We start from the raw sequence: 12,023 nt of genomic DNA, 5'->3' as shown, positions 1-12,023 counted from the left end.
AATTCTATTCATTTGTCAAGTTTGTTTTTTTTTTGTTTTTGTTTTTTAAACCTGCAACGTGTGCTTGTCTTTGCCATGTGTCTTTTCCATGCATTTTATTCATTTATTAATTGTCCCAAGATGCTGTTATGCGAAGGTTTTACATTTAAACCTTTATTACAAATACAACCGTGACATTTCATTATTTTGTTGAGATGTTTGGTTATTTTTTGTACATCCAGCAAACACAGAAACAGGTCAAAAGGTCATAGCTTGATTTAAACCTTCAGGTGGTCCACAGTTATTTATTAATTTTTCAGTTGTTGCTTCTTCTTTCTTTTTTTTCTTTCCAGGTATCCAAGATTACATAATTGGCTTGGAAAGGTCAGTGAGCCAAAGCATGAGCGCTATGAAAACATCGACGCAAGCCGCTAGAGATAAAAGGAAGTACAGTATGTGCATCTGAGAAGTGCACACTCACCTGATATGACATTAGATGCACAGATGGTGGTCAGTTTTCAGGGATCAGTTGTATCATGATGTTGAGATAGATCCGATTGTATAGTCGTGGTGTATCTTAGATTTTACATTCCTGCTTTCGGGTTAACGGGTTAAGGGGCTTTGCTATGATTAGGCTTTTGGCTCAGGTTTTATTATTATTATCTATTAATATGGGTTTTCCTATATTTGCGTTAATGGTTTGGGGTTAGTCTTTGTGGTTTTGCAATTATGATGATTTGGGTTTGTCATGGTTTGGGTTTTAATTGGGGATTCTACATTAAATATCAAATAGAGCAGTAAGCAGTTACTAAGTACTAGTAATACCAATAGTACTGTAGTACTGGTAAACGGGCTTCCCCTAGTGGTAGTTGAAAGAATCACAGTTTAGTTGTATTTAACCTCTTCCTACAATACATTTGCACTTAATTAGTTTGGTTTTAAATTTTTAAGTAATGCAAAACATTTCAATTGAATCATTTGGTCGTCTTTTGTGATTTCAAACTGCATAATTCTATAAATATACTCTGGTATTTTTTTTAGAAGGTACTTGGTGGAAAAAAATTAGAACCAATGCATTAAAGCTATGTTGTTGTTTTTTTTGTTTTTTGTTTTTTGCAGTAATATTAGCTTAGGTTAAAGGTTTGTCATTGTTGGGGTTATAGGGTGGGGAGTTATGATTGGGTTTGAGTTTGGATTTTGTGATGGTTAGGCTTGGTGTTAAGGTCAGGAATTACATGTGTATTGGGGAAAAAAACGATTCTATAATCTACATTAAGAACTGTCAATCATTCATACACACACACATGCACATCTCTGCCACACTCCCCATGTTACATTGTACACACAAGTGGAGCAGTGTGTACGGCATGTGGTGCAGAGAATGAGTCAGACTGCCCACCAGCTGTGAGCCTCGCTTGCCAATGTATGGGACTTGGGCTGCTTCGTGCAGGGAAGGCGACAGCTAACAAAACTATTATGAGTGATTGTCCCCATTGTTGGGCCATTGACAAGAAATGAGCTTCGAAAAGTGGAATGGTCAATGCCATTGGCAATAAAAACGAGAACAACTGGCCAAAGACTTCTATTTCGAGGGTCAAGTGGGCGCTTTGTTTAACTGCCACATAGCCAAGTCCTTGATCACTTGCGGAAGTTAATTATTTGTATGATTAATATGGCATATTATTGTACAATATTCTCCTACTCGGGATTTGAGCTAGTTTTGAACCTGGAACACTTTCAAGGCCAATGGAAAACAAACTTGTAGTGTAAGGCAGATACACTTAGTTTTTCCACAATGTTACACTCGCTTAAGATTTAATGTGCTGTCCCTTGATCCACACATGAGTCAATTTAAGAGGAAACTTTGCCCTGGAAACCTACAAATATAAACAAGCCATGTCCTCCATGGCAGAACTAACCAAACTTCTTAAAGATGTCTTGGGGATCTTTCTGCATCAAATATTTTAGACCTAAAGCCTACAGAAATTACAAAGAATAATGATTTGATCTTGCAGAGTTATCCAATTTATTTATTATTTTTATTTATTTATTATTATAATTTATTTATATATGATATACTGTACATCAAAATAAAGTGATGAAATGCAACTAAGGTTTTATTTCTAAACTAACAAAACACAATTAGTATGTTAATATCTGTGGCCAATATACGTTTTCCTTCTTACCTACAGTCATGTAACTTTTTGTAGGTCAAAAGGGTATTGAGTTGACTCTATAAGAGATGTGCATGAACTTATGTTAAATGTCCATCCATTTTCTTTCGCACTTGTCCTCATTAGGTAAGTTTTCTGTGAGCAGGAACCTATCCCAGCTGACTTTGGTAAGCCTTGGACTGATCACTTGCCAAAAACAGGGCACATCTAGAAAAAACAAAATAATTTAATATAATATTAGAATATTAAGGGGTTCAAATAATTGAGGTTACACAGATTTCTGACGATGCTATAGCACCCCTAGCCCCGGCGTAACGCCATCTTATGATTGAGTACTTTTATTTATTTATGTAGTTATTTACTGAAAGCCACATTAGTCATTACTTTGACGATTCGCTCATGACTAAACACAATTGTGCAAAAAGTGAGCTGAGATGGGATTGAAACTTTTTACTGTGAGACAGGCCCATTTAATATTTAATGATTGGAAGACAAAAACAGTATAAAAAAAAAAAAAAAACGTAACCTATACTATCTAGTCAGTTGAACTATTGATCATCACACGCCCCTTTTCTTGAAGGTTCACTTGCTTGCGTGCCAGGACAAGCTGCAAGCCTATTATCCAATTAGCAGCCCCCAGTTCTACCTCGTCTATTGTCACGGCAATTCCCCAATTAGGCAGCAACACGTGAATTCTCACCTCCTTATTTAAAGACGTGTTCGTGAATCGGATGTGTGTCATCACAATAACATTTTTTTATGCACGACTGGGTATGAATATAATTAAATATATAAAGTATGCACGCTCTGGTGAACGCCTTCATGCGCTGCCTCTCCTTCCTGCTGCCCCCCTCCTGGCTTTGTGTCAGCCTCTGCTTGTGGGCCAGTGAGTGCGAACAGACACCGCCACGGCCCAATCCCAGAGCTTGCCTCCGAGCCACAAAGCCTCTTACATATGAGGAAGTAGCTGCAGTAGCCGCGGCGGTACACGGTGGTGCTGCTGCTGCTGCCGCCTCCGAGTCCTCCCCTTCCAGCCCGTCGGCCTCTCCCGCTCCTGGCGGCGTCTCGCCGGCTCCGCAGGCCGCTCCGTCGGTCCCTCGAATCTGGTTCGGGGTCGTGTGGCAAGCCGTGGAGCGCGTCTTGGGAGCTCCGTGGGTCCTCCTCCGCGAGAGTTGCCGTCGATCGGCGTCGCGTCCTGCCCGCCTCCTTGACTCGAGTTCGGCTTCCGGAGGCACCTTCACCTTCTCGGGGGAGAACATGAGCGCGGACGCGGGGATTCCCAACCCGAGTCCGAGCCCCATTCTTAGCCCCACCCCCGCCCCGTGCTCCCCCGACTCGTCCGAAGAGGTCATCACCGTGGATCACCACCAGCTGTCGCAGGAGATGGGGACGGTGACCATCACGGTGGCCATCCAGGCGGCGGAGGACGAGGAGCCGGAGGAATTCTCGCCCGGACGTGTCGACTTTATCGGCGGCAGCTGCAGCGAGGATGAATTCGGCAGGCACGACAAGTCGAGGTTGGTCATCAAACGCACACACTTGAAAGTTGACGTAAGGTAAATCTAGATAAAATCCCACCGTTTTGTCGTTTAAATGTTATTTATTTTACAATTGGGCTCATATGTTTTGTCAAAATAGTTGGAGCTGACTGCATCCCAACGCAGGCTGAGTTTTGAATGGGAATTATACCTCGTTTTCCTCCAATTCAGTTTTTATGTGCACACAGCCAATTCACAAGAAGTTACCTCAGGGCACTCTTGATAGTAAGCAGTTTTTGAACCACCTCATTCATCAGCCTTTTTGCATTTTAAGAATGCAAAAAAACTGGAAGGACATTTTTGCTGGTTTGTGGTGTCCAGTTAAGGAACAAACACAAGATTACAGACATTTGTATTTTTTTAACGTACAAAATGTATGAGAATTTGTTAATTTAGAACATCTATTGTGGTTGAGGAATTCTGTTCCCATTTTGGGAGGGCCAGGAAGCATGTTACTGCTACACTAAAAAAATACAATATACTTCATGACAGTGTGACACGCTATTCTCAAGGTGTGTTTAATATGGAACAAGCTCCTTGCACATTTAAAAAAAAAAAAAAAAAAAAAAGGGTTGGCATTCCCCACATGATCTTTTAGCGGGATGCCAGTAAAGGCATAAACACACTAACCACAACATTGGAAGTGAAACTTCTTGCAACAAAAGTGGCACACACATAACAATTTGGACAAGTGACAAATAAGTTGACATTAGTGAAAGAGGAGAAGAAAAAAAAAAAAAGCAATCCGCCTGCGTTTGCGCAACCGTGGCCTCACCTAAACTGTGTGGGTGTCCACTGTCCATCTGACTCAAACAGTTGATTTAATAGATGTGGCACCCAATGCTTTAAAAATAATCCAAATGTAATGTTTTGGTGTGTTATTGTCCGGGACATGATAACCACAGAACCAGAAATGGAACCTATTGCAACAATAATGATTTGACCATCTCTGTCCTTGCTGTTCAGCGCAATCTAGCTGAAGTGACAGAAGTTGGCGTTAATGAGGACATTATTCCTGTTTTGGTCAGATTTGAAAGAGTGAGTGAGCTGCATTTGGACTCACTTCTACACTAGAAAATGGCATTAATTTCATATGGATGAGACAGGTGTCACCAGCATGATGCCCGCATGTACCAGGTAACTCCCAAGGACCACATGAGTTGCCTGCGGACCAGTTATAAAAATACCTCCCTAGTGATAGAACAGAGTGAAAATGTAAACAGTATTTCCTACCTTGTTAAATCTTTAACATAATCAGTGTCTTCCCATAGATGAATATCATTCATTGTTATTATTAAAGGCCATTTAAGAAAATGGTTATTTCAGGTGCGTGTATCAAACTGGTAGCCCTTTGCATTAGCCAAAAAGTAGCTCACTTTCATCAGGGGGGAAAAAAAAAAAAAAAAAAAAAAAAGAAGAAAAAAAAAAAGTACATTTCTATCTGTTTCCGTCTTGGAGCAATTAGCATTAGAATTATAGTTAAGTTTCATCATTATTCACAAATCTGTTTAGAACTGTGGGTAAAACAGCTTATTGCAACATGGCTCCTGTTGATCTCTTATACTCTGCTGCCACCCGCTGGCCGTTTTTGTAATAACTACCATTGCTTCAACCGTTCAGTTCAGAGGCTGCATCACAGACTTCCCTATGCTCTAGCATAAAAAAACAAACAAACTTATAAATGTGTCTTTGGGACACTTAAAACATTTAAAATCGAATGAATTTATTCGTTTTTGGGAGCAAATGAGTAATGCCCAAAACTATAAAAATAAATAAATCCCGCCTGCAAATGTAATGGCAACTGTAAAACTTATGTGACAAAAGTGTTTTCGCAGTACAACATGGCTAAAGTGAAAACATGTTGACAATAAGCTTTTTGTTTTTGATCCAACCAAACCAAGCACTTTGACCGCATGGCTTCCTCAAGACTCTGCGAGTGGCCATCTGGGTGGACAGAATGCACTTCACCACCAGTATGAAGTGCAGTACTGTATCGCTATCAATGGAGCCACTACTAACAATGATTGTAGCTGAGAGTTTTCGTTTGTCAGCCCATTGTTTCAATAGGGAAGAGCTAAATAGCAGACAAGCAGATTTTCCTGGCTTTCTCGCTCCAGTAAAACCACATTCTCAACAGGTGTTGGCACGGCAACAACAGCCAGTGGACAGCTTATTTGCATGAGGCAATGGAAGCGTGTAAAATCCTCTCACAGTCGAGGACAGCCCGAGCCAGGCTGGCGGAAAGCACTCCTTGTAGACCAGACTATCGGACACCCGAGGGATATAAAGGATGATACCTTCACCTTAATCTCAACCTCCACCCCGCCTTGCGTCACTCCCCATCTATTTTTATCCCACCCCTTGAGAAGTGCCTACCTGGACTGCCTGAGCACAAAACGTGGCCACACCCTTGATGGCTTTGTAGCACACAAAGCGCTTTATGTGACACCTTCTTGTGTTGTCACGTTGCCGTCTTTATAGCGGGTGCCAGGAGACTAGATGACTGGTAGCTACCGTCTGGCTGGTTTCTGCTTTTATATCCTGTACCACAAAATGCAGTTTTTGTTTATTCACGAGGGACAGGGAAGAAGTCCAGCTGAGAATAGTGAAAAAACGCAAGTAATTGCACCACATCAAACATGTTTATAATTGCCATTAGTTATAGTTTGAACTGTAAATATACATCACGTGATAATCCCAAAACAGTTTTATCATTTCCAACTCAATGTATTCATTTCCAAAGCCCTCATTTCAAAGTATTGCTTTAGGCAATTGAAAGTCAGTTGGGGAGCTTCTTTGGCAAAGAACTTGTATACTGTAATAGAAAATCAGTGGTATGCTGCCATCTTGTGGCATCTTATGCATTTTTCTTTAGGGAGGTGTCAAATTCTCTGAAGTTTTAGCTATTTGCGAAAGGGCTCAGTCTCTAATCCCCACGAAAAGTTGTGGGACATGATTTATCTTGACATACTTCGTTGACACCAATTACTACTCTCCTCTTCGTTCGCGGTTTGGCGCCATCTTGTGGCATTTCAGAAAGAGCACAGAAACAGCATAGGGGTTTTTATTCTAATTTAAAAAAAAAAAAAAAAGCAACTAGAATTTGTGAAGCGTGCGGAGGTTTCATTGTCCTGTATTTCTATTTCCATTAATTCCTATGGTCGACACTGGAATGTACATGGTTGGATGTTGGAGATTCCAGTGTATTGTTCTTAGTTTTGATTCATGTTGCCATCTTCTCGTCAAAGAGACTTGCACGACTCTCATTTGAAGATGAGGGCTTGTGCCAGCTGTGCGGTCAGCTTGCTAGAAAGCTGAGGGAGGGTGGTTGGGGAGGGAGAGGACGGGAGGTGGGGATGAAGAGGATGCGGAGGAAGGCGATGAGTCATCCCAACAAAAATCATTCAGGCCACCCTCACTTCTCAACTGCTTATTTGTATGAGACTTTGCGTTCAAATTCCCATAGAGGCATGAGGCGTGAGGCATGGCTGCATATTTTCTGAGGGAAGATTGTGACTGTGCATCTCTCAGATGGAGAGGTCATGGCACCAAGACCTGTGACTGACTGTCTCGCTGGAGCGTTTGGGGTGGGTGTTTATGCGAGAGAATCTAATTCTGCCAGCAACTTGTAAGATGATTGTGTTGAATGCAAAATGTAGTAAATGGAGATTATCTGAGTGGGAGAGCCCTCTTCCCACGCATACAGTTAAGTACATGCTGTGATCCAGAATGTCCAACAATCATAAGCTGTCATGTACTCATGTACTATGCAATCCATTGTTTCCATTTGCTCTAGCAATTGGAAAATAATGGAAATAAAGATGCCATCAAAATTTTAGTAACATTTCAGACTAGAGTGCTAGAAAAAAATATTAGAACAAAAATATAGCACCAAAATTACAAAACCATTGGAATACACACACAGAAAAAGATTACAAAAATACAAAAAGATTAGGAATAAAATGGAAAACTAGGAAATATATATATAAAAAAAAAATACACAGCAAGTGTCAGAAAATAATTCAATGTACTAAAACATTTGATTAAAATATATTTCTAAAAATATACTGCTGTAATACACAGCTAAGACATGTCCAGTCTTGTTAATTTAATAATAATAATAATAATGAAAAAACTAAAGTGTGAAAATATGCCAGGGAAAATGCATAAATACTACAAATACAAAATTGAGAATAAAATGGAACATTAGATGACAAATACTGCGAAAATATACATATCTTACAGAAAATCATAGAAAATTGACAAAAACACTATACCTAAAAAATAGGAATAATACAAAAGTATTACTGGAAAAATACATAAATGACGTAATTTGATTTGATGTGATAGACATACTCCTGTACAATTAGGGGGGAAATGCACTAAAAAGAAAATACACCTTAGCCCAAAAAAAAGCCAGATTTAAAAATAAATAAATAAATAAATAAAAATTATGGAAAAACGGTTGGAAAATACGATTTTCTATGAATTTGCTGAAATCTAGAAAGAAATTAGGCTCAAGCCCCCCTTTTTCACTGTTGCAGTCAACTTGCATTGGGGCCAAGTTGGGGCAGTAACTCTCCAAATCCAGCAGATTTGAGTTCTGGTGTGGTCTTTTATTTGGTTACCAGTTTTTAAAAAGTCTTATTACTCCCACCTATAGGACTGGAGTAATACAGCAAAGGGTCTGATTGAAAAGGGATTGTCTGGCCTTGTCATAACAGCAACACAATTGTATTGCCTCACTACAGTGGTGCGGGGACAAGCGGCGGGGAGCTGGAGGAGGAGAGCTGGCAGCCCCCTGACCCAGAGCTCATCAACAAGCTGGTGACCCAGATCGAGTACTACTTGTCAGACGAAAACCTGGAGCACGACGCCTTCCTGCTCAAGCACGTGAGGCGCAACAAGCTGGGCTTTGTCAGTGTCAAGTTGCTGACCTCCTTCAAAAAGGTAAACATTGGCTGTCATGAAAAATATCCAGTTAGCGGGGGGCGGGCATGTTATTTTCATGAGATGCACATCCCCTATTTCCAGCATGTAACATGAGCATCTTGTTTTGCCAGGTGAAACACTTGACTCGCGACTGGAGAACGACCGCTTTCGCCCTGAGACAATCCAACCTCCTGGAGCTCAACGACGAGGGCCGAAAGGTACGGCGCAAGTCGGCCGTGCCGGTCTTCGCCAGCGAGTCGCTGCCCAGCCGCATGCTGCTGCTGAGCGAGCTGCAGCGCTGGCCGGAGTTGGCCCGACTGGCGGAGAACGGTGGCGGCGAGAGCGGCGCCGTTCAGCAGGAGCAGCTGATGAAGCTGCTGCTCAAAGCCTTCGGGACATACGGCGCCATCGCCTCGGTCCGCGTCCTCAAGCCCGGCAAGGACCTGCCGGCCGACTTGAAGAGGCTGAGCGGCCGTTACGCCCAGCTGGGCACCGAGGAGTGCGCCATCGTGGAGTTCGAGGAGGTGGAGGCGGCCATCAAAGCCAACGAGGCCGCGGGCGGCGAGGAAGGCGGGAGCGGCTCGTCGGGCTTGAAGGTGGTCCTTATCGGCACCAAACCTCCCAAAAAGAAAGTCCAGAAGGAACGACCCAGCGAGGACGCCCCACCCACGGGGATGCGCAAAAGCCGCTCGCTCAACAGCCGAGTCCGAGAGCTCCAGTACCACGCCGATGATTCGGCCTGCAGCTCCTCGGACACGGAGAGCACGCCCACGTCGCCCCGGCCGGCACGCAAGTCGCAGTCCTGCAACAAGCTCAGCCCCACGGCCGCCGGCGTCACCTTCCAGAACAATCACCTGTCGCCCCGAAGCAGCCCGTGGTCCAGCCCCCGCGCCAGCCCTTGCGCCCAACGCAAATCCCCCCACTCGCAAAAATCGCCCTTAGCCGCCAGCCAGGGCCGGCTGAGCCCCGAAGCGGGCCGCCGCTGGGCCGACTACTCGTCCGACAGCAGCCTGACGCCGTCGGGCAGCCCGTGGGTGCAGAGGCGCAAGCAGGTGGCCTCGCAGGAGAGCAGCCCGGTGGGGAGCCCCATGATGGGCCGCAAGATCCAGAACGCCGACGGCCTGCCGCCGGGCGTCACCAGGCTCCCGCGGGGCCCCGATGGGACCCGCGGCTTCCACTGCGGGCCCCTGGCCGAGAGGGGCAAGAGTGCTGCCACGCAGACTTGACGTGTGAAAAGCTCGTACCGAACCTAAGCACGCCCCCTCGCCTCTTGTTTGACACTGTAGATCTATTTTTGTTGTCTTGTTCTATTTTTATACCAATTTTGCGTTGACTTGGCGACATTAGGACTTTGCGAATGGAAATTTGAGTGGATTTCATTATTTTGTTGTTGCTTCAAAAGGACTTCCCTTACGGCCATCTGAAAATGTCAAAGGAGCGCTGTTTGTGTTTTTTTTTTTTTTTTTTTTTTTTTTCTTCCCTACCCTGTTTTATTTTAAAATTGAAGTGTTCCGTCTTAATGTGTACAAACCTCACACTCCGGATGGTGTATTGATGACATCACCCTATGCCTTTTTTCTGCGTTGGTCTATCCGCAGCATTTTTTTACATGCTATTTAAACCAAGACTGGACAATTCATTTCTCTTAATTTACACTTTTTTTTTAATTTAATTTCACATCTCCTTTTGGCACTGGAAGGGTCTCCTTTAGCCATGTATATTTGTTAAGCAAGTAGCTGCTTTTATTTATTCATTTTTTATTTTATTTTTTAAACAAAGCTTCATTTCTCCCTGGCATATGAGTGAGGGCGGGGGATGCGCAGGTCGGGCAAGAAGAGATGCTCTTACGTTCTTTCTACACCTGAACTTGGGGGGTGTTTGTACAGTGCAAATCCTATTGTGCAAATAAAGCACTAAAACTGCACTTGTGCTTTTGTTTGTGGCCCCCTTTTTTTTTCTTTTTTTTTTAAATAATGGCCAACCTCCCCACAATATAGCCCATCGTATTGTAAAACAAGCTGACCTCATGACAAGTGTCATGTAATGACATGCAGCTACTAATCATATTTTAAAGTCACCAAGATGAAAATGAGCTTCTTTTGTCAAAACTGTTTGAAAGCCACTCATCACCCTTCAATTAGCGTCGTCTACGTGCGACAAAATAGCCCAGACGATGGACAGCGGCGACAGCTTTTTATAGACTGCAAGTTCCTCAACTTCAGGTAGGCTCCGAACGCACCATGGCAACCGCGAGACACACACTGCTGGATGCCTTTCGACGACAACGGAAATATGTAGGAGTGGGAGGATTTGGTGGACTGTGGGTCCACTGAGGTCGATCATAACAAATGTTTTCGCATCAATAACAACAGTATGACTGAAAGTGAGTGGCTTATATAAATACAAAAAAAAAAAAAAATACTCTTTTTGTTCTCTTAGGTGACTGAAAAGGAAAAAAAAAAAAGGCTTTTTTTTTTTTTGTCAGACATCATTACCACATGATTACACTATCATTCTCATTAGGGGATGTATGTATTTGCCAGGCTATGATTAAATGGGATTATCATGATTATGAGGGATAATAGGAGAACGTTTCGCTCGCCTCCTCATCCGCCTGTGGACCATTATATCCAATTTTCCACTTTTCTCTGAGCAAAATTTGGCTCATTCATCCACTGCAGTTTATGCATTTATGTCATTATCGGTATATATCAATATAATTAAAACAAAGTTTTAATTATATTTAAAAGTAGGGCTTGTTTTGTATTAAAATTATGATGGTTGCTGCTTGCGATGTTGGGTAATTTACATTTCCTAAAATGTAAATAATCAAAAAAAAATCTGAAGTTGATTATTATTAGTTTATTATAAAACTGAATCATTGATTAATCAATATTTGGATTATTGTATATTAGGATTATTATATATTATGATGTAACAATATCCAAACATCACGATAGGATATTATCACGGTATGAAGGTCATGATATTGTAGTGGCGTTGGCGATATTTAAAAAAGATCACAATATTGTAAAAAAAAAAGAGCTCAAACTAAAAAAAAAAAAAAAAAAAAAGCACAATATTATGCTTTTGTACATAACAGCAATGCATATAAACCACCTACAATCTCTATTAACAATAGTGAGGCACTTACTTGGTAATGCAAGAAGACATTGATCGCTTCACAAGCAAATTAGGCTCCCCTTCATCTGACAGTGTAGATTTTAAACATAGAAGGCCAAAACATCCCTAATGAAAATAAAATTGCACTAATAAACTAGCCACCAGAAGGTGCTAGAACTGCACAAATGGAAATCAACCTGACTTTTTTTTTTAAACAGATGTGTTCCTTTTAAATATTGTGAACCTTACCTAACGACGACGATATTGTGCCAGTTTT

At 42.1% G+C, this 12,023-nt stretch overlaps 1 protein-coding gene across 1 annotated transcript; it reads left to right on the top strand.

Moving 5' to 3' along the window:
- The first annotated feature begins 2,762 nt into the window (after nt 1-2,762).
- larp6a (La ribonucleoprotein 6, translational regulator a) lies at nt 2,763-10,547 on the top strand. Its single transcript, XM_077519644.1, has 3 exons — nt 2,763-3,670; nt 8,443-8,641; nt 8,755-10,547. Exons 1-3 carry the CDS (start codon nt 2,952-2,954, stop codon nt 9,847-9,849), a joined length of 2,013 nt encoding a protein of 670 aa, XP_077375770.1. The 5' UTR covers nt 2,763-2,951; the 3' UTR covers nt 9,850-10,547.
- Nucleotides 10,548-12,023: the final 1,476 nt, after the last annotated feature.

This window comes from Festucalex cinctus, chromosome 4 (genome assembly GCF_051991245.1).
Source record: "Festucalex cinctus isolate MCC-2025b chromosome 4, RoL_Fcin_1.0, whole genome shotgun sequence".
In the NCBI taxonomy this organism is placed as follows: Eukaryota; Metazoa; Chordata; class Actinopteri; order Syngnathiformes; family Syngnathidae; genus Festucalex; species Festucalex cinctus.
Note: the sequence above shows the minus strand (reverse complement) of the source record. Positions and strands in the feature narration are given on the sequence as shown.

Bases quoted from the DNA above. Each gene is read 5' to 3' on its own strand.
- larp6a (XM_077519644.1), top strand. From the start codon at position 2,952: ATGCACGCTCTGGTGAACGCCTTCATGCGCTGCCTCTCCTTCCTGCTG. The intron at 3,671-8,442 runs GTTGGTCATCAA...GCCTCACTACAG, and splicing joins GGCAGGCACGACAAGTCGAG to TGGTGCGGGGACAAGCGGCG. The intron at 8,642-8,754 runs GTAAACATTGGC...TTGTTTTGCCAG, and splicing joins TGCTGACCTCCTTCAAAAAG to GTGAAACACTTGACTCGCGA.